Source organism: Zootoca vivipara, chromosome 3 (assembly GCF_965207765.1).
Source record: "Zootoca vivipara chromosome 3, rZooViv2.hap1.1, whole genome shotgun sequence".
In the NCBI taxonomy this organism is placed as follows: Eukaryota; Metazoa; Chordata; class Lepidosauria; order Squamata; family Lacertidae; genus Zootoca; species Zootoca vivipara.
In genome coordinates, this window is record NC_142586.1 from 1,866,272 (window position 1) to 1,889,258 (window position 22,987).

Below are 22,987 nucleotides of genomic sequence, written 5' to 3' on the forward strand. Positions count from 1 at the left end.
TGCTTCAGACCCCCTGCTGCTCCCTCTGCTTGGCGAGGTGGACGTTAGGATGATGGGGGCTGGCTCCCTGTAGGGAGTCACCCTTACAATAGCCAAATAAACTTTTTTAAACAGCTCTCTATAAATTTCAAGAGCTATTGCCTTATTTGGTTTCTGCTGATGAAATACAGTATCAGGGGCAGATCTCCACTCGTTCTATGCTGTACAACTATATTGTTACCCAAGTTGAAGAGAGCACTGGGTGATAGAGATGTATGGTTACTGCCCTTGAACTGACTTAGCTAACCATGTCTACTTTACTGAAAAGTAGCAATTGCATTGAAAATGGACAATACTGCAAGAGACCTTTCAGAAAATATGCGCCTCAGTTTATTGTACAGGTAAGTATGGTCCTCTGAACCCAATGGCAGCATCAAATTAATGCATGTGCATTCTGCTCTATTGATTTGTATGCAGAGGTCCCAAATAAAACAGGATTTTTTCCTTTCTATCCCTGCACATTACACTAATGTGCAATCATGTACACACTTGGGAGTAAGCTTAATTATAATCATAGTGGCTTACTTCTGAATAGATGTGTAACAGATTTCATTAAGAATATAACAGCTGTTTTTTTTAATTCAGCTTATGACATTTATATCCCACCTTTCCTAGCTCAACATGGGTTACATTGTTCTTCCCCTCCAACTCTGCAAGGTCAGTTAGGCTGAAAGAGTGACTGGCCAATAGCCATCCAGTAAGCTTCATGGCTTCAAAATTCAAAATTGGGAAAGGAGTATGACAAGGTTGTATATTGTCTCCCTGCTTATTTAACTTGTATGCAGAATTCATCATGCAAAAGGCTAGACTAGATGAATCGCAAACCGGAATTAAGATTGCCAGAAGAAATATCAACAACCTCAGATATACTGATGACACAACCTTGATGGCAGAAAGTGAGGAGGAATTAAAGAACCTTTTAATGAGGGTGAAAGAGGAGAGTGCAAAATATGGTCTGAAGCTCAACATCAAAAAAACTAAGATCATGGCCACTGGTCCCATCACCTGCAGGCAAATAGAAGGGGAAGAAATGGAGGCAGTGAGAGATTTTACTTTCTTGGGCTCCTTGATCACTGCAGATGGTGACAGCAGTCACGAAATTAAAAGACGCCTGCTTCTTGGGAGAAAAGCAATGACAAACTTAGACAACATCTTAAAAAACAGAGACATCACCTTGTCGACAAAGGTCCACATAGTTAAAGCTATGGTTTTCCCAGTAGTGATGTATGAAAGTGAGAGCTGGACCATAAAGAAGTCTGATCGCCGAAGAATTGATGCTTTTGAATTATGGTGCTGGAGGAGACTCTTGAGAGTCCCATGGAGAAGATCAAACCTATCCATTCTGAAGGAAATCAGCCCTGATTGCTCACTGGAAGGACAAATCCTGAAGCTGAGGCTCCAATACTTTGGGCCACCTCATGAGAAGAGAAGACTCCCTGGAAAAGACCCTGCTGTTGGGACAGATTGAGGGCACAAGGAGAAGGGGACGACAGAGGACGAGATGGTTGGACAGTGTTCTCGAAGCCACCAACATGAGTTTGACCAAACTGTGAGAGGCAGTGGAAGACAGGAGTGCCTGGCATGCTCTGGTCCATGGGGTCATGAAGTCGGACACAACTAAACAACAAGAAGCTTCATGGCGGAGTGGCAATGCTGATCTCCCACACCCAACACTCTAACTAATAAATTACACTGGCTTTTTTCAATGGTGACAGACTTGCTCAGGACAAATTGTAGAGGCAATTGTATTAGTTGTAGGTTCTGTTGTTACAAAATATTAAGGTAGCTTAGAAGACTGACCTCGATTTATGGTACAAGAGCTCATGTCACCAGCAGCATGAACTGATGTAAGTTCTGACGCCATTTGTTTTAGGCGTTTAATGAAAGCTGAAATGAAAACATGTCGTCTCAGCTGAAGCAAAGATGTGGAATTACCGACAGACGAGAAACAGAAATTACTTCCATTCTTATCCAGAAAACCCTTTGGCTTGTCTTCTGTTAAGTTTGACTTTGAGTTTGAAGCTACCATGGCTTGCTGCCTAGCATAACTATAAACGTTTTTAAGTGACTGATCAGTTGAAATCAAGAATGGCAACTTTGGTTTCTGTGGCAATACTGGCTTCTGCAGATTCTACATGAGGGATGAGGGAGTGGCATCCCTCCTGGCTGATGGAAGTTGGGAATTCAACAGCTGCAAACTACTGCAATGCACTCTGTGGGGCTGCCCTTGAAGACTATCTGAAAACTGGTGGTATAGAATGCACTCACCAGGCTTCTGAGCAATACTGTAAAGTGGGATCACATCTCACTAATGGAAGCGTATTTACTTACTGGGTCCCATTTCAGATTCTGACTCCAATATATAGCATCCTGTATGGCCTGGACCAAAGTACTTGGAAAAGGACCCTGGTCAGTCCAGGCCTTAAAATCTGGGAGACTCTGCATATGCTTATCTACAACTGTGGGCCTTCTTTGTTGTGGCACACGACTCGCAGAACTCATTCCCAACCCCCTTAAGTACCAGCATTTTGTTGCCAAGTGGAAATTTCTTTTGTTCCATCCAATATCTGAGCAGGGGTGGGCAGAGAACAGTTTTGTTCATTGTAATACTCTATACTTTGAAATTAAGTTTTAATGGTTTCACTGCTGTAAAATAATTGATATGAGATTATACTTCTATACACTGCCCTTGAGATGAAGGGTGGTTTAGAAATTTAACCAACCAATGAATAACTAACAAATATACATTGGAGAACCACTGCTTTCCCGAACCTGATGAACATTGTAGAGCAAATGTTTTTAAATAATCTACCATTGGGCAACTTCTTATACATCTCTTTGTCTGAAATCTCTGCATGCCAATCAAGGAATCCTTGCAAATTGCAAAGGGATTATGGGGCATGCCAATTACACCATAGTGTGTATGCACAAAATACCTTCTATTCCAGGCACCCCCAAACTGCGGCCCTCCAGATGTTTTGGCCTACAACTCCCATGATCCCTAGCTAACAGGACCAGTGGTTGGGGAAGATGGGAACTGTAGTCCAAAACATCTGGGCTGAAGTTTGGGGATGCCTGTTCTATTCCATTGCACCTGCAGGGGAAGAGCCAGGTCCACTGTTACTAATCTTTTCCTGTGGAAACCCATAATTTTGATTACCCTCAGCATTCCTTACGGTGTGAAAGCTACCAATGTAGCAAATATTCCAGAACGTGACGAAATCCCCAAATGTGAAACTTTCAGCATACCGTATTAAAATTGATTTGTTTTTATTCTGTCTTAACGCTCTTCAGTTTTAACTCTAACAGTATCAATTGTTGTAAACTGCCGGGGGGCAGGGGCGCTTTGTTTAGCTATAAAGACAGTGTAAACAAGATATGCCTTGAGAATTTAAGGTTTTATTAATTTAAGTTGACAAGTATACATGAAATGTAACTGGGAGTTATGCAGATGTCCAATGAAGGAGCTGCATTCCAAACTTGCGACACTGTGCTGAGCTGCACTGTCTGTTTCTTTAGTCATCTCATCGAGTATTCACCTGCGAAGAGAACAGAATGGTATGGAATGACACATTTAACCATTACCTTCAGATGTCTCTGCATCACCAACATTATTCTGTATCAGTTTTTTATCCAGCATTAATCTACACTTTCACTAAGTTATTTGTCTCATTTCATTAAATCTGAACAGCAACTTTAGTTACAAATGCAGCATGTTAACTTGCAGTTTCACATCATGATATAATAGGAATTGTCATTTAACATTTGCTAACTGCTATGAAATATCCATTTGTGAGAATGTTAGCCTTTAAGTGTAACTTACCACATCATCAATCTTAAGAATACTGCGGACTGTTTCTGTCGCTAGGGTCAGAGCACTGATAGAAACCAACAGAGGCTGGACCACCAATTCTTCCAGAATATTGGAAATTCCACCCTACAAATTAAGAATGGAAACGTCAGTTTATAAACAAATTATCAGCATAAATTACATGAAATTATGTATCTCAACATTTTCATTCTGGGGAAATGCACTTCTGCCTCATCAGTTGGCCAATCAACTCACTTAATCATATTCACAACCAAGATTACAAGTGTTTTTGAGCATGCTGTACATGATCTCAGCTTGTAGGAAAGAACAAATATTCTTGTGCAGTAAGTATATGAGGCACTGATGGCATACAGCCAAGGAATATATTTAATTATACTAATTCTAGTTGAAGTAGCCTTAAAATAATCAAATATTTTATAGTGCTGACCGTTAATATTTACCATTTTTAATAAAACCGCAATAAGCTGTGCAAGCAAGTTATATATAATTATTTTGTAACACCAGTAAAATGTCATAATAATAATAATAATAATAATAAAGACTTCTCAGTTGTTACATACAGTAGTAGGTTTCCATCAAAGATTAAATTTCACAACATGAAAATAAAAGCAAGCCACTTTTTCTGTTGCTTAACTCTGGGCAATCAAAAGGTCACTTTTGATGGATCTACAGACAGAGCCAAATATTTAATTCTTGGCTCCTTGGATCAGTAAGCCCCAACAATCAATTATCTCTAGGTACATTCCACTATCAAGCTTCAAAAACCACACTTGACATTTTTCAAACATACAGGTAAAACTCAGAAAATTAGAATACAGTATCATCGAAAGTGCATTTATTGTACTTCCGGTCTACCACCAGCACTGATCGGCGAGGAATCCTTAAACTCTGATAATCCTGGCACTGTGAGGGAGGGGGGAGCTGCGAGAGCGCCGCGGTTCCCCGATAAAAAACCCCCGATTGAGCTTTCTGGGGACGTGAGAGCTCAGCTACACCCAAAAGTGACTCCTCTGCCCCCCGGTAAGCTCTTTTAAGAGCCCCGAGAGCGAGCGGAGTGCAGAGTCACGGGCACCATTTTCGAGCAAATCGCTACCCTCACAGAGCGAAGCTCCGAGCCAGCAGCGGAGGAGCAGTGGATTTTTCCCAAAACAAAGGATCTGAAGACATTGGACACCGTGGGTAAGGGAAAGAAATTTTAAAAAAATTAAATTGAAAGGAATTGGCCACGGGAGGAGAGGAGTCTGTCTCCCCCATTGAGAGAACGGTGATGCAGTTAACTTGCCTGCAGCCAGAGAGTTTGACAAGAATTTAATAACTTCCAAGGACGGGACTTAAAACCTTCCCCCTGAGGCAGGGTAAAGGGGAGAAGGATTAATTACATTAAAATCCCTGTAAAATTTTTAAGTTGGACTGAGGAAAGCCCCCCGGGAACTGGAGTCGGGTCCCTGGAGAGATCAGCCAGCCGCCATTGTGACATCACAATAGGAAAGAATTTGTTTACCTCTTTGAGGCTGAGAACTGTTAACTTTGAAGAGAACGCAATATAAGGCTGTGTACAAGAAGGTTGACAATGCTCTTTTCAGAAATGGATTCAGAATTCAGCAAGATTTTTAAAATATGAACAAGAATTAAAAATGAGAGTTGAGAACCAGATCGGACATAAACTTTGTTGCTGAGGTTTGGAAATATGAACAGCGCCACTTCCTGCATTGTAATCTGTGCAGTCCCCATGGAATTTGAGACGAGCAGGATGACAGTAGACACATCATCATCTGGCTCTTTACTTTGTGGACTTTCAAAAACTTCTGGAACTGGTTTTGGATGTGAGAGATGAATTGCGGCAGAATAATATACAGATTCGCAAAATAAGACAGAACTGTGTGGAATGTGAAGGTGGATTGGTTTCAGTAGAGAATGAAGAGAAGCAAGATGAACAAGCACCAGCTGGGGACAATGTAAATGACTTTACAGAAGAGGAGGAAGATCCATCAGTCCTGGACAATATAACTGAACTTAAAAAAGAGGAAAAAGTATGGAATATTGTTCCCCCAGTGGGAGAGGGGGAAGAAGACTTATGTTCGATTCAAGGAGTCCTCAAAGAAGTACCAGCATGGAATAATGTCCTCCCAGTGAGTGAGAGAGGGAGGGCAGGATCCATGCTGGGGCCTGAGCTCAAGTGGAATAAAAATTGAGATACGGCTGAAAAGTGGAAACATAGCTGGATGGTACTGTGAGTTAGAAAATTGGGGGGGGCAGCAGGGGACAAAGAAGGGAGAGTGGTGGATAGGTGGCAAAAAGTGGGAATAGGGTGAGAAGCAACAATGGGTTATTTTCTGATTAAGATGGTCCGAAACTGGAACGTTTTATGGAGCTGGTTGATGCATCTGGGAGACCCGAAGTCCAGGGGAAGGCGGGGTAGAATTAGACAAAAGTGGTTAAAGTTATTCTGATAGAAGAAATAATATTCGAATGTATGGAAAAATTTTGGGGTATAAATTGTGAGGCTAAAGGAAGAATTAGAGATGGATGGGAACTCTTGGCGCAGGCTCTGGCTCTGGCAGGGGCTCTGGCTCTCACATTCGCTCCATAGCATGCAGCGACTTTTTCCCTTCCATTTTAGGAGGGAAAACATGCATGTTATGGTCCGAAAAATGCAGCAAATTCTATGGAATAATATACAGTAATATGTATTTGTTTTGTCTCACCACTTTGCATCTTACCTTTCTGACATTAATTCCTGCAGTTCTCTCCCCTTGTGCATGTCTGTTTCTCAACTCAGTCACAGTAGAAATAGGATTAAGGCCTGCATTTTCAGCCAGGGTGGATGGAATTATTTCCAAGGCCTCTCCATAAGCACGTACACAATAAGACTCCATGCCACTCAAGGTGCGAGAATATTCATCCAAGCGTAAGGCCAACTCTATTTCTGGTGCTCCACCACCTGCAATCAGGGCTCTGAAATTAGAATTTTGCAGTTTGAAAATGTTAACAAAAGGCATTTGTAAAGTTGAATGGTGACTTTACTGGTCTATAAATCTTATCCATTACCTTTTCTTTACCAAACAGCGTATGACGCATAAAGCATCATGAATTGAACGTTCAGCCTCTTCAATTACTAGTTTGTTGGAGCCACGGACCACAATTGTTACCGTTTTTCCAGGGCTGGCACAACCTGTAATCTGCAGGACAAAAACAGGGTCACTACAATATTTAGAGAATTAACAGCACTGCTCCTATGGACAGCCCTGCCCAAAGAGAGTCAATAAAGCTTCCCCAAAGGCCATTCGGGATCTCATTGAGCAGAAAGAATTGACTTCAATGTCCAGACAATCCCAATGGAGATGAATAAAGTTCTTGATCAGATGGATAGAGGATGACAATCATGCATGTCCACCTAAAATACTGTGTGGTGCCTGCTTGGGGCTGCTCTTCAGATTGTTGGAAGCTTCAACTGGTAAGAAATGTAGCAGTCTATTCGCCTATAGGGCTGTATCAGCAGAAGCTTATTACCCCAGTGTTCCATTAATGGTGTGTTGTACAGGCTAACAATGTTATAAGTGGCTTGGCCCATCACAAATTAGAGATGACTGTCTTCCCCAAGTCCCGATACAATCTCCTGGTACCAAGAAAGGGTGGACTATGTTTTTGCCAGGTGAAGATGAGAATCTCAATGAGGAATGTTCACAGTAGTCCAAAAGTTATGAAAATACCCCACAGCAAAACTTCAGCATAATTTCTTTTGGGAATCAGCTCTATGATAGAGGGATCATTAACTCTTAAGGTGGTGAGGTTTCATTCTGTGTGGAAGGTTGTGTTACACACACATTACTATTAGTATACAAAGTCCTTGATACAGTCGTACCTCACTGTTAAGTTGAATGGAATCTATTCCGGAAGTCCATTCGATTTCCAAATCGTTCGAGAACCAAGGCACGGCTTCTGATTAGCTGCAGGAAGGTCCTGCAACCAATTTAAAGTTGCAGAACCTGTGTCGGACGTTTGGGTTCCAAAGACCGTTCGCAACCCGGAACAATCACTTCCAGGTTTGCGGTGTTCAGGAGCTAAAGAGTTCGACTCGCGAGGCGTTCGATTTCTGAGGTACAACTGTAACTTGGGACCAGTTTACCTACGAGATTGCCTTACCAAACATGTGCCCACTTGACAACTTCAATCGGTGCAACTGGCACTACTACAGGTGCCACATAATACCCCTTCCACATTTGTAATAACTCAATAGTTTAGTGTGGAACTCCCTGCCTATTTATATCAAACAACAGATGCACTTTCACTGTACAGCTGTACCTTGGAAGTCAAACGGAATCCGTTCCGGAAGTCCATTCGACTTCCAAAACGTTTGAAAACCAAATCGCAGCTTCTGATTGGCTGCAGGAAGTCGCGGAAGCCTGTCGGACATTTGGGTTCCAAGAAAACGTTCACAAACAGGAACAATCACTTCCCGGTTTGCAGCATTCAGGAGCCAAAACATCAGAGTTCCAGGGTATTCGGGATCCAAGGTATGACTGTATTTGTTTTGGGCTGTTAAAGACATTCTTGTTTATACTAGCCTAACCAAATGCTTGGTAATGATATGAAATTTTAATCTTAGTTTTTAAATTTCTTGTATGTTTTAATGCAAGTGGTCCAACACACAGCACAGGGGCCGTCTGCCACCCTTGCGGCCTTTCTGGCGGCTCCCTGAAACATTTGACCCCCTCTCCATCCCACTTTCCCAAAGCTGGGTAAGCAAGGTGCTGGGCTTTGGGAAGGAGGCATGAGGGCTCTGAAAGAGACCTAGAGTATGAAAACTTGGGTCTCCCTGTTCTAATGTACTGTATTTATTAAAATCCTGATTTTATGGTTTTATCTTTTTGTAAACCGTTTTAAGGTTTTTTACAATCAAGCAATGTATACATTTTATGAAAATGAAATGAAAATTACTTCCTCAAGTGTCATAAAGAAGCAAGCTAAATAGCTAAACAGGAGTTCTGCTTACCTTTACTAGCTTTCCAGATCCATTTAAATTGACCTCTTCTGCCAGTTCAGCAGATCCCAGCATATCCCCAGAAAACTGATCAATATGAGCAACTGGCTTAGTTCCAATGGTCTTTTCAAAAATAAATCAACACAGGGACCATAGATTAAAAAGGTATGATATAGTTCAACATGCTATACTTTATACGCAGGCTGCAATCCTATATCCACTTACCTGGGAAGAAGTCCCATTACATTTGGTGGGACTTACTTCCGACTACTCATGTATAAGCTTGAAGTAAGACAGTTTACAGCTGCATCTTCATAAGCAAGATGACACATTACTATTTCCTTGGGAAGAAGTGAGACAAATAGAGCCTACTAATTATTTCACGTATTGCTTCCTACCACAGCCTACATAAAAGTGTATAACAAATTCCAAAGCAGCGCCAATCAGTATTATGACAAATTTCAATTACTTTTTGAATCAAATATTCACCTACAGCAGAACTAGTTAACAGCTCCTCCTTACCTTACATATAAACTCAATGTCTTCTCTTTCAATATCTTTAATCACCATTATCTTCATTTTATTCAAGAAATGTAGTGCTAGATCACTTAGAGCATCCCTGAAATCAACACAATGAATGAGCTAGAAAATCAACCAGAGTCACAGCAGTGTTATTAGTAATGGGCAAGCTACTCTGATCAGACTCAGAATTTCCTAAGACCCAGAACACACCTTTATGTATCTGGGCCCAACTAGATGTCATTATTTATCCTGGGCCAAACTGGATGTCATGAAGTGCATCAATGGTTTGAAGCTTTTCCTAAATCTCTCCAAAAGGCTGACAAGCCCCCCCCCCCCTCTCTCTACTTCCCACTTTACTCAAATTGCTGCTTCAGCAGCAGACTAGAGCAGTGTTTTTCAACCACTGTTCCGCGGCACACTAGTGTGCCGTGAGATGTTGCCTGGTGTGCCGTTCCGAACGCAGGCGGCGGGCGGCGCCCAGAGGCCCGGCGAGAAGCACCTCCCCAATTCCTTTGTTGTCGCTGCAGCGGCGGCGAATGCGCACGGAAACTCCTCGGCGAGCCGCTTCAAACTGGCCAGGGCGCTAGTCCCTGGCGTTGCGTCAGGCCGCTGGCAAGTCAGGAGGTTCGCCCTCGCTGAGGAAAAAGCTAACGCTCTCTTGAGCCGCCGCCTGCCTCGCTCGGAGTTCCGAGGCAGGCGTAGCCGGGGCTGACTCGCGTCTTGTCAGGATCCTTCGCGCACACGTGGCCGCCCCTCCCACCCCCTCAGAAGATGTTGTAGTTTTGGCTTGTCGGCCAGCCGAAAAACAGCGTCCCCGAGCGACGTCCCTCCTAGGCCCGCCTTCCCCTTGTCTGTTAGAAAAAGGAGGAGGAAAAGGCCCGGCCCGGGACAGCAGGAGACATCAAGGCAAGTGGCCTTTTTGTTGCCTTTGTTAAGCAGCACAGCACCAGGGACTGGGCCAGAGGCTTTGGGCTTAGCAGGTCCAGATCTCAAACCACTGTCAGCTTGGATACAAAAAGCTTGAAGTTTCATTGTTATCATATACATATACTTTCTTTGTTTTTATTTGCTTCCTATTCAAGAGAATTACTTTATATTTAGTCAATATAGGCACAGAGTTAAAAAATTTAATGTTTTCTAATGGTGGTGTACCTCGTGATTTTTTTCATGAATCAAGTGTGCCTTTGCCCCAAAAAGGTTGAAAAACACTGGACTAGAGTGTGTTATTTCAATTACCTGATACAGTATAATAGGTGGTTGGAGCAGACATTCAACCACATGTGTGTGGGTGAAATCTGACAGTTGGTCAGAGCTACACAGGTGGCTGAATGTCTGATCCACTGGCCAGATTCAGTTGCCTGCCCCTGGTTGAAGGAATAAGTTTCAGAGCAAGTCTCAAGACTTGCTCTTAAGCTTTATCACACCGTGAACAATTTTAATCCCAAATATCTTCAACAGCAAGCACATTAATGGAATAAACATACCGCAGAATAGATTTCTGAATGAGCAGCACATTGCATCCTGTCTTCTTAATTTGCTTCACTAAATTGAGAATGTAAGCTCTCTCTTCACGCAAGACTCTGTCCATTTGAGTGTAGTCAGAAACAACAATTTGGTTATCCATCTATCAGGAGAAGAAGCATAATAAAGCTTAACTAAGCATCTAAATCAGAGACAGACATTGTGGTACAACTCCCACCATTCCTTACTAATGGCCATGCTGCCTGGGACTGATGGCAGTTGGAACCCAGCGACATATCAGAGGAAACATGCTGGCTACCCTTAATCAAAAATTTTTTATGCAGCATAGTAATATATAACTCACTGTCTACAATCAAAGTATTCAGTTGCAAGCTAAGCAGTAAGATGTCCTCTTAAGCTTAGTTTATAGATGAATATGACACTAATGACCGTTTCTTTTATGTTAAGACCTCTTTTTCAGGCTTAAACTGAAGAGATACAGGCAGTTCAGTAGTGGGCCAATAGTTCCTGCTGATTGCTGGCATTCTCGCAAAGAACGCTAGCCAACAAGGCCCTAATTTGGAGCCTCTTGTGTTCTTAACAGGAAACCTTAACAAAGATTTGACTTCAGTAGCACCTTAAAGACCAACTAAGTTTTTATTTTGGTATGAGCTTTCGTGTGCATGCACACTTCTTCAGATACACTTGAAACAGAAGTCCTTGGACTTCTACACTTGAAACAGAAGTACTTGGACTTCTGTTTCAAGTGTATCTGAAGAAGTGTGCATGCACACGAAAGCTCATACCAAAATAAAAACTTAATTGGTCTTTAAGGTGCTACTGAAGGAATTTTTTTATTTTGCTTCGACTCAGACGAACACGGCTACCTACCTGTAACTAAAGATTTGACTGTTAAAAGCAAAAGTGTTTAATATCTGATATGCTGTTGGATCACATAAAATCTATGTAAACAACCAATCATACAAGTCAGCCCACCCGTTTTAAGTTTTTTACATGTAATTCTATTCAGAAAAATAAAATAATGTAAGTTGCAATCAACATGTAAAGATAGCTCATAATGATGCAGACATAACAAATTAAACAAAGCAACTTACATCTGTCTTTGGAGCTGACAAGCAAAATTGAATGAGACCTATCTTAGCTTTTTCAACTCTGGTTATACCACCATTGGACACTTTCTGGGTGAGGACCAGTCCTTCAATCAATTCACAGTCATCAATTGTTCCTCTAGAAAGAAGTATTGAAAGAGTAAGCTAGCACAATAAAAATTAAAAATAAATAGGTTACAGAATTTGTATTTTGAGGTTACTACTTACCCAAGCTTTTTAACAATTTTGATGTCTCTAAGATCTACACTGCTAGCTGTATTTGGATCTATCACCTTCATCACAGCTTCCACACTCATTGGAGAAAGCAAACTAGAATACTGTGATACAACCTGCAGGGATTTAGTGAAGACCCACATTTTACTTTGGATGTTTTAATTGGTTTTGCACATTTCCATAAGAACTTCCACCAACTGATCTGAATTTCAATCTACCTAACAGTTACATTAAATTAAACAAAAAAATTCTTCCAATAGCACCTTAGAGACCAACTAAATTTGTTATTGGTATGAGCTTTTCATGCGGCTCGATGTGGTGCCTTCCACACTGAAACAGAAGGGTAATACCCCTCCCCACCCTCTCACTATATATATAAGGTTCTGGTGACTTCTGTTTCAGTGTTATCTGAAGAAGTGTGCATGCACATGAAAGCTCATACCAATAACAAACTTAGTTGGTCTCTAAGGTGCTACTGGAAGGAATTTTTTTATTTTGTTTCGACTATGGCAAACCAACACAGCTACCTACCGGTACCTGTAATTAAACAAACAGAGATCAACAGTTTGTATTGTTTCTTTGTAGGACTTATAAATGAAGTAATTGGCATGTTGTTTTCTTAATTTTTCTTTTCTTATTTAAGACAGAACCAGAGAGCAGTATGGAGGTTGCAATTTCCATTCTGAATCTCTAAATCAGGCTTCCTCAACCTCGGCCCTCCAGATGTTTTGAAACTACAATTCCCATCATCCCTGACCACTGGTCCTGCTAGCTAGGTATCATGGGAGTTGTAGGCCAAAAAACATCTGGAGGGCCAAGGTTGAGGAAGCCCGCTCTAAATAAATCTCTGACTCAGCAACACAATTTTAGTGGTGAAGGTAAAGAGCAGCAGAGCAAGATTTAAGTGGAAAGAATACTCTTTTCTGGCCAGTGCAGCTGGAATTCTCACTATTAAAAGGCAACATTGCAAGTAAATAATGATGCCACAAGCATTCAAAGGATCCTGCAGAGGGAGCACCTCTCTTTAAATGCTAGTAAGCAGGATCAGGGCACCACCATAAAACATTCCTCTCAAAAAATGCCTGGCAATTATTGAAGCGTTCCTGGTATTACTGTAAGGAGGGTACAAACTTTGGTCTCACTTATTAGTTAATACAGTTGCATGCAATTTACCATATATTTAAAGCACGAGCTAGACATGTTGTTACCACATACGTCACAAGTTACCCACCTTAGAGTTCAGTGCAGTGGCTGCATTGTTAAGTAGGGTTTCTCTGTCACTCAGCTCAACAGGCTGCCCCATGCTGGTCAAGATCTCAGTACCTTTATCCAATGCCTTCTGGAATGACTCAGAGATGATTGTGGGGTGAATTCCTAGTGAACAGTTTAATTTAAGTTTATTCAACAACACTTAAAAACAAGTCATTGGGGTGAAGTTTCCAGTTGAATTAGCATATAAAATATGCTTTGCAATACTGCACATTAATATAGCTCACATCCACTTATTGCCCTTAATCCTGAATATTAAACTGGTTGACAAATGAACTCTAGCAATAGAATTCCAAACCTTCCACTGCCTTGACTAAAAGAAAACACTAATCATCCATTTTAGCTGGACCCCACCCCCATTATTTTAGAGAAAACATGCATGAAAACACACTTTAGGCCCATCATAAAAACGATTGTTTCTTTTTCTAATTAAGATCCAATTCCTTTAAAAAAACAACAACCCCAAAACCCTAATAAAATTATAATAAAGTTTGCTGGAATATTTTCCTTCGTCATATCCTGATCTATCATCATCATTACTAACCTCCCAAAACTTTGTATCACTGAACATATACAGTCATACCTCAGGTTACACGTTTTCGGGTTGCGGACTGCGGGAAACCCGGAAGTACCGGAACCAGTTACTTCCGGGTTTTGCCGCTTGCACATGTGCAGAAGCGCTAAATCGCGCCAGTGCAGACACGGCAATTCAGGATGCAAACGCTGCGGGTTGCGGACATGCCTCCATCATGGATTACATCTGCAACCCGAGGTTCCACTGTACACAAAAATCCATTCAGGGGGGAGATATGTTACAATTATCACAGGTAAGTAATAGTGCCAATACAAAAATTTAGATACATCCAATAGTCATATGTTAGGAGTAGGGCTGGGCAATATTTGATTTTCAACATGGTGATACAGTGGTGCCTCTCTAGACGAATTTAATTCGTTCCGACGGTCAATTCGTCCTACGAAAAATTTTCTTGTGAGGCACCGTTTCCCATAGGAATGCATTAAAAGTTAATTAATGCGTTCCTATGGGCTCTGGGGGACTGGCGGCAGTGGCAGCGCTTGCTCGCTTGGCTCGCGGAAGGCAGGCAGACAGGCGGCAACAGCCCCTGCCTGTCCTTGCCGCCTGCCTGCCTGCCCTTGCTGTTGCCGGTGGGGGGAGAGGAACGAACGGAGAGAAAGCTGTCCTTTCTCTCTGTTCGTTCCTCTCCCCCCCCCACCAACAGCAAGGACAGATCCCAGGACGGTTCGGAAGCCCTGTCAAATGCCGCTCTGTCAGGCTAGGCGGCGGGGGGGGGGAGCGGAGGAACGGATCGTTCCTCCGCTTCCCCCCCTTCTTCCCGCACTAGTTCCCCTTTGTGTTCCGCTGGTCTCTGCCGGTTGCCCCTCACTGCTCGCGGCAACCGGCAGAGACCAGCGGAACACAATGGGGAACCAGCTGCAGCGTGGGAAGAAGGCAAAGGAAGATCACACAGCTCATCTTCCTTTGCCTTCTTCCCGCTACAGTTGGTTCCCCTTTCGCTAGAGGAATACCCTGTAGGTTTTGTGGTCAGAGGTTTTTATGGCCACGCTTCGCAAAATGAAGCGGCGGCCATGGAAAACCTCGTCGTCTTGCAAGGCAACCTCCGATCGCAAAACCCATTTGTCTAACGGAAAATTTGTCTAGCAGGGCATTCGTCTAGCGAGGTACCACTGTATATCACCAGCTAAACATTGTGATACACTGATATATCATACTGTCAGAAATAAGGATAGAGCTATGTAGAGGCATTGGCTGGCTTCACCCCCCCCCGGCATATATTGTGATTTTTACATGGCACGGACACACAATATGATTCACAATATATTGCCAGGTCAAAAACTGTGAAACTGATATCATTATATGGACTTCAAACTGGCTTTGGATATATCAACGTATCCAAAAAATAGTAAGCCCAAAATAGACAACCACCTTCCCCCTTCCCTCCCACAGACCAACTAGTACACATACTTCGGTAAAAGAAAACATGTATGCTATACTTAGGACTACACAGGTGTTTACATCTTCAGTTTTCAATTTCAATTTCATCCTTTTGCGTCTCCATTTATTTCATATGCCAAAATTACCTATGTATTTTTTAAAAAGTGAAACCTACCTTTCTGAAGGAGTCTGGAACAAGCATCTAACAGAGCTCCGGCAATGACAACAACAGAAGTAGTGCCATCCCCAGCTTCAATATCTTGCGCTTTGGATAACTCCACCAGCTGTGTGTTGCCAAATGTTAAAAAATAATTATTATTTACCCTAAATTGCAAGAAAAAATGCAAGAACCAAAAATAATATTCTGTGATCAACAGTATACTGAATATGCTGCAAAACCTCACTGCAGTAACTCTGGAGAAGTATTAATTCAGTTGACGCAGCTCTAGCTTACCACATTTTAAGTAAATTGAAGTCAATACATATTAGCATCTAATGAAATCTCTCAACCAGTGCTACCGTAGAAACTGAGATTTGAAAGCTAGGAGCTAAATGGCACCATAAAACTAGGTTATGGGTGCAACAACGGAATGTCTAGGCACTGTTTTTATAACAAGAATACAAAGCTGAAAATGAATGAACTGCAGCTAAAATAGTGTTCATTTTCCACATGGTCTAGTCCAGGGGTCGGCAACCTAAGGCCCGTGGGCCGGATGCGGCCCAATCACCTTCTCAATCCAGGAATCAGCATGTCTTTACAGGAGTAGAATGTGTCCTTTTATTTAAAATGCATCTCTGGGTTATTTGTGGGCCATAGGAATTTGTTCATTCTTATTTTCAAAATATAGTCCGGCTTACCACATGCGTCTGAGGGACGGTGGACCGGCCCACGGCTGAAAAAGGTTGCTGACCCCTGGTCTAGTCCTTCCCCTGCCTACCCCCTAATATTCTTAAGAGGGTCTCTTCTACAGTCTTCAGAGAGTAGCTGAAAGTGGGGAGGCAGAAAAAGGTCCTTTCTTTCTCTGCAGTTTTAATCTGAAATCTTGGGTGCAGTGCTGCCCCAGAGCTCAGAAACTGCTCGCGCTAATGAAATTCCCAGTCACAAAATGCACCTAGAACAATGAGAGTTTTGAACACCGCTCTCAACCCTATGTTAGACCATTAAGCCCAGAACATAAGATTATCTAACTGCACCACTTGAAGAAATGTTTTTAAATATTGGTTATGGGTGATACCTAATGTCATACTCAGAGTAGACACAACTGGGTTTGATTTAGCTGTCACTCATCAATTATATGCTCTTCTTGTCAAGGGGCACTCTGGTCAAATACTGTAATAATTTAATTCATGTTACTCAGCCTGAAAATCCATTGTAACAATCTGTCACAATGAACATTAAATTTTACCTAGGATGTTCTGGCAATCGCTATTTGTCCATTGTTACTTGGAATGGTACACCAATAACCCTAATTCAGGTTTTTAAAAAAATGTTTATCAGGCTTATGCATTTTACAATTAATGGTTTTCTGTGACACTTTTGCCAGTTGTCTTTTCGGGAGGGGCTGTGTAATGTCCCAGATTCTGAAAAAGGATCAACATTATGTGTACTGAATCATTGTAACAGTCCTTCATATTTTTTTTGGACAGATGCCATCAGAAGGAAGAGTTCCACATATAGCTGCACAAAATTCTGGACCCAATGTTGTTTTCTACAAACAAAAGCTAAAAAATTTGGAGGATTATATGTGCATGATTTGATGCCACCTTGAGGACTGACAGGAAATTTTATTTAAATATGACTTGCCATTTTAGCTGCAGGGTGAAGGACCTGCATCTGCTTCAGAATTGTTGCACCATCATTTGTAATTGTTACATCTCCTTTGCCATCTTGGATCTGAAAAAAACACAAGTGTTGTAGACCAACTCATGAAAGAGAAAAACAAAACCAAGGGTGCATGCTATGCTGCCTGATTTTGAAAGGCACCATGTACCAAATTACTACGCTAAAAGCTTTGGCTTGTACCAGCAGTGCCATCTGGCAGCGAAGATTGAGGGGGCCTGATGCTACATATACACAAGGCATGCTTGTGATGTTACATGTGCAACATGTGACGTGTGCTTATGACGTCGTGAGAAAGCCAGGCACTGCTGGGCACATCCCAGTCGGGAGGCCAGGCACCGCACCAGAGCACCCCGTAAATTGGGGTGGCTGGGCCCCCTCCCTGAAAATATTGAGGGGGCCCAAAAATTCCCAGCCCCTATGAGCCAGCACCTCTGGCTTGTGCTGAAGCTAAGTGAATGTATGAAAACTGAGACAGTGAGGAGGGCTTCTCCAGATGATCACAGTGATCTGGTCTGTTTGTAAAGGGCAAAGCTGGTTCCATCAAGTGTGACAGATACATGCCCTTCAACATCTAAGCACAGCTACCTTGGAGCTCTGATTAGGCTATCACTCCCCAAACATATTTAAAGATGTAGATCTGTCATTTACATTTCACATGTTTATGGTGGGAAAAACGGAAATATTTGCACCAATTACAACTGCCGCAAGAAGCATTAGGTACCCTCTTTGCTATAAAGGTCAAGAACACAGTTTAATCCCACCGTACTCTTTTCCAGGTCCTCTTTATTCTTCAACCCAAAGGATATGCCCTCCCTTTGGACTATTCAAAATCCTGAAGCATCTTGCCACTCAACAACCTCACTTTGTTTGCATTCTCAGCAGAATCTATTTATGTTTGTCTGCCTGCATAGTTAGTGCTAACCAAAATAATTCATTCCACTCAACACGGAACCTGCTCCATGACAATTGAATCATAAAGCCTTTTCCCCACAAATGAAAAAGTTTATGAACAATAAATAACTTCCCAGCAGCTTAGAAAATGGATTATGTAGAATTCATAAGCACCATTAAAAAAATTGCTACATGCACAATATGCTAGGCATACACTCAAGACATACCATTTTATCCATTCCCTTTGGTCCAAGGCTTGTCCTAACAGCATCTGCGACCGCTAAAATAAAAGTGAAAATGTAATTTTTATTTTCCAACAGACATTGGAATGAACCAGGCAGCAACCACACATGGCAGATCCCTGAAGCTCTGATGTTCATATAATTATTCTACATTGGTTCTGCTGGCTGTATAGGAAAGCCTAGCCATGGACACCACTAACTGATGTAATGAAGCTAGTAGAAATGCTACCCCATGCATTCCTTTGGGCTCTGATCCCATTACAAATCTATCCCTGTCTGGAGCCAAACTCAGCCTAGACCTGGGAGGTGATGGAGGATGGGACTGAAAGCACCACTACCTATGGGAATTTCCCTTCTCTCTGAGGTCAAGAGGAGCTGTTCCCTGCAGCACTTAAAATGTATTTGTTGACATCCTGAGGCATGTCAGGTTCCCAAACAACCTCATGATGCCCCCTAAATTTATTTTCTTCACTTATGCTTAGGTGCCTTTTTAATTCTTCCAGTTGTCAACAGGCCTTTCCAGGTATGCATGCACATTTTATGAGATTGGCCAGTTCTTTATGATTTTGTGATTGGTGAATTCTTTACAACTTTTTCTGCTTTCAGTCTTCTTACATTTGTCCTGGTTTTATGTTTGTTGTACACTGTTTAGATGTTTTCAATATACGTAAGTTAACCCTGTCATCTCCAGCCCAATACGTGAAGGCACCATGGTGTCCATGAAAGCCTTCCTCAGTCCTCTGGGCTGTTACTATCTTATAATGACAACTCTCTTACACAAAATACAGGAATGCCTTTCATAAAAGGTGAAGCATATTTCAGATCACTGTAATTCTATATTAGTATTTGGGGGGTCCACAGTCCACCAATATGTTCAATTGTATTTACAGTACTTTGTTCTGATAGCCAAGATACATAGAGTCAAACCTCGGTTTGCGACCGATTCGGTTTCCGACCACCGCGGGCCCGGAAGTGTTTACATCCGGGTTCTGGCGCTCGGATGTGCAGAAGTGATCTATCGGCACTTTGCGCTCGCGCAGAAGCATACCTCAGGGAGCGACGAACTCGGGGAGCGACCAGCTCCCCGGAACCAATTGTGGTCGTAAACGGAGGTATGACTGTACTTCCAAATTATTCATTATGATTGTTACAGCATTATCTATGTACATGGTACATGCAGTCTCAAACAGTAAGCGAGCAAGGGCCTGATTTCTGAGTAGGTATGCACATGAATGAGCAACACAGAAAGTGTCCCGTCCCTCCAATAGCTTTTATTCAGCAAGCTGTGTTTGCACTATTAATACTGTAGTGTTTCATCTTTGGAGATCTTCTGGCTTTGCAGAGATGCCTCCTTTCCTTTCCCCTCACACAGCAAAAGATTGACTTCAGCAATCTTCAGCATGGTTACCTTTGTGCTGATCCTAACACCATAACTTACTAGTTCTCAAACTTTCCTCTGGGTCAAACTTTTAGAATAAAAATTTGCTCATGCCGATTCAAGTTTTTTATTGATAAGAAATGCATTGCAAACAAAAAGAAACTGCTACCAGTGCTTGATTTATAACATAGAACACGACCCCTTTAAAATAGGAGCATGAGACATCCAGATACTGTAGTATGGAACAATGCAGAACATGAATCATTCCCAAAATAGTGATTTGATTGGCAACTGTAAGAATAGGATGCTAGATTATTGATCCAGCGAGGCTCATATTACTATTATTTATTTATTTATTTATTTATTAAATGTATATACCACCCTTCATCCAAAGTTTCACAGCACAATATTTAATCAGTACAAGTGGTACATTTGTAGCTGAAAAATAAGTAACTTGCATCACAATGTAATTCTGCACAATCACTGTCTAGGATGCTTAGTTATTATCCTACTACTGTTATTATTATTATTATTAATTAAATTTGTATACCGCCATGCATCCTAAAATCTCAGGACAGCTCCCAGCATAAAAATACAGAATACAAAGCACAGAATAAAAGCAAGAAGAAAAACGAAACAAAGCAATAATCCCCTATGTTCCCAAGCACGTTCAATGGATTCTGCACAGCGCCAATACCATACACGGTGCCACCTGCAAAGAAGGGAAGGGGGAGCCGCGTCCGCAGCGCCTGGCAACGTTGGCCGGTCCGCGAACGTGCCAACAGGCCCCTTTTTCCCGAGGGGTGGAGGGACGACGAAGGGCGCGGCGCGGCCTATGAACCCCCCCCCCTCGCCCCTTATCAAGAGACAATGGCGCATTCCGCTCACTCTTCTCCCCCCCCCCACCGCGCGGCCTGGGGACAATGGGCGCTTCCCCGGCCTGGGCCCGCAACATTACCTTTCCCCGCAGAGATGTTGCTGAAGCGGATCTGGGTGGGCTTGTCCCTGTCCTGGTAGGAGCCGCGGCTCCCGCCGAGGCTACGGCTGCCCGCGCCCACAAGGCCGCCCTTCGTGCCCGCATTCTCCGGCATGACTGACCCCCGGATGCCCCTCTGGAGCCCCCGATGGAGATGGATTGCGCTGCCTCCCCCCGCCCGCCAAGCTCCAGTGCCAGCCCCAACCGATGCTTCCTCGCCGACACGAAAGTTCCAGAAGGCGCCGAGGAGCAGCCGGGGAAGAAAGGGGCCTTTCCTGCAGTCGCCGAGAAATACGTCATTCACAAAGGCTGTCTATCACAACTGCCTTTCCTCCGGACCAAAAATAAATTTATTTATTTTTAAAAATGGTTTGCTATGGTATAACTCTGGAAAAGAGAAGCAGGAGCACGTAAGAACAGACATCTGACAGAAGCCAAAAACATTTACAAACGGGGACGAATAGGAACTGGCGAGTGCGATAGGCACCTACAGGCAGCGCTGTTCTGAATTCTGATCTCAGAGTGCAAAATGTAATATCGTTTTGCTGTTCCAGAAGGCTTTTAATTATTGCTCTCTTGGTTTTATTTTAGTGACGCTACCTCTGTTACTGATGTTTATTTGGAGTTCATTTGTTGTAATTTTTAAATTTTTATTATTATATTTATATGTCACCTGGAACTCCCAGGAGCTCAAGGTGGCATAAGCAGTTTTATTTTCCCAACAACCCATTGAGGTAGGTTAGGCTGAGAGACAGCAGCTGGCCCATGGTCATCCAGTGATCCCTGGTTGAACAGGGATTTCAACCCTTAACTCCCAGATCCAGCCACTACTGCATATTTTTATACTGGATCTGTTGTTCTTTATCGCTTTGAACTCACTTCGTGAAAAAGGTAGATGTAAGTGTTTTAAATAAAACAAATATTGACTTTACCACCCTGTGATCCTCAGATGAAGGGCAGTATATAAATTTAATCAAACAAACAAACAAACAAACATATATTAAGCTTCACAATGCATGAGACTACAGGTTCCTGACCCCAATGAATTTACAATCTGTAGACTTACTACTTTTACAACATAGCATATGAAATTCTCCTTAGATAAAGTAGTTAAGGTGAAACTGCAGATTGGAGCAGGTTGACACATACGAGAGACTTTGTCAAATGCAGGTTTACTTGAACATATGCCCCACTGAAATTGGTGGGATTTCTGGGTAAACATTCACAGGTAAGGGTAAAGGGACCCCGGACAATTAAGTCCAGTCGCAAACGACCCTGGGGTTGCGGCGCTCATCTTGCTTTACAGGCCGAGGGAGCTGCGTTTGTCCACTTCAGCAGACAGGTTTTTCTCCCGGCTCATGTGGCAAGCATGACTAAGCTGCTTCTGGCGAAACCAGAAGAGCACACAGAAATGCCGTTTACCTTCCTGCCGGAGCAATACCTATTTATCTACTTCCACTTTTTTTAGCGTGCTTTTGAACTGCTAGGTGGGCAGGAGCTGGGACCGAACAACAGGAGATCACCCCATCGCAGGGTGGTTTAACCCACAGCGCCACCCACATTCCCTCTAACATTCACAGGACTGGGCTGTTAAAATTCCAACTAATCATCCAAGTGCCAACAAAACATTTTGAATTCAGTATATGTTACCAATAAAACATTTTCTGAAGGTAGTTTTTGGCAGGCGAAAATGCATTGTTCCACTGTTTCATGCTAGTACACACTGTTTGCTGATCATGGGACGAAAAGGCAAGTTATTACCATAATGCAACAAGAGCAGCGTGTGATCCTGTCTGATTTGCTAATACACTGAATAATAGACTTAGATATATAAATTAAATGTGACAAGAGAGAGCACCAGTATTTTCAGTGATAATAACAACTATCAGTGAAAAGGAGACAATTTCCTTTAAACATAGATCCACAGAGATATTTCAACAATGCAGAGAGAGATTCATGTAAGTTTACATGGTTATGAAGAGTTGTCTATTCCTTACAAACATATTTTGAATGGAAATAGATGTGTGTTAGTAGCACACCTCTTTTCACATCTATAAAGAATGTTGCCTATGTCTCTTCATTCATGAGTCAATAAGAGTAGCTCAAAAGGAAATGTGTTCTCTACAGTATTTTTCAGATAGGGGGAATCTATAAAATATGCCCTCTCCTGCATAGGCCACTTTGAGGGTTGCCTCATCTGGTCTTATAGGGAGGCCAGCTCAGCACCTAGCAAGAAAG

At 42.4% G+C, this 22,987-nt stretch overlaps 1 protein-coding gene across 1 annotated transcript; it reads right to left on the bottom strand.

The window, feature by feature from the left end:
* Nucleotides 1-3,418: 3,418 nt before the first annotated feature.
* Nucleotides 3,419-21,001, bottom strand: CCT4 (chaperonin containing TCP1 subunit 4). Its single transcript, XM_035110433.3, has 14 exons — nucleotides 20,732-21,001; nucleotides 18,381-18,433; nucleotides 17,224-17,313; nucleotides 15,595-15,703; nucleotides 13,410-13,552; nucleotides 12,173-12,294; nucleotides 11,951-12,083; nucleotides 10,859-10,998; nucleotides 9,375-9,471; nucleotides 8,865-8,975; nucleotides 6,920-7,050; nucleotides 6,592-6,826; nucleotides 3,863-3,976; nucleotides 3,419-3,578 (listed from the first exon to the last, which is right to left on the bottom strand). The coding sequence occupies exons 1-14, from the start codon at nucleotides 20,862-20,864 to the stop codon at nucleotides 3,564-3,566; spliced, it is 1,626 nt and encodes a 541-aa protein (XP_034966324.1). The 5' UTR covers nucleotides 20,865-21,001; the 3' UTR covers nucleotides 3,419-3,563.
* Between the last annotated feature and the right edge of the window lie 1,986 nt (nucleotides 21,002-22,987).

Coding starts and splice junctions, on each gene's coding strand:
- CCT4 (XM_035110433.3), bottom strand. CDS start 20,864: ATGCCGGAGAATGCGGGCACGAAGGGCGGCCTTGTGGGCGCGGGCAGC. Junction 15,704..17,223: donor TTCACCCTGCAGCTAAAATG/GCAAGTCATATT, acceptor GGCAACACACAG/CTGGTGGAGTTATCCAAAGC. Junction 7,051..8,864: donor GATCTGGAAAGCTAGTAAAG/GTAAGCAGAACT, acceptor TTTGTCCTGCAG/ATTACAGGTTGTGCCAGCCC.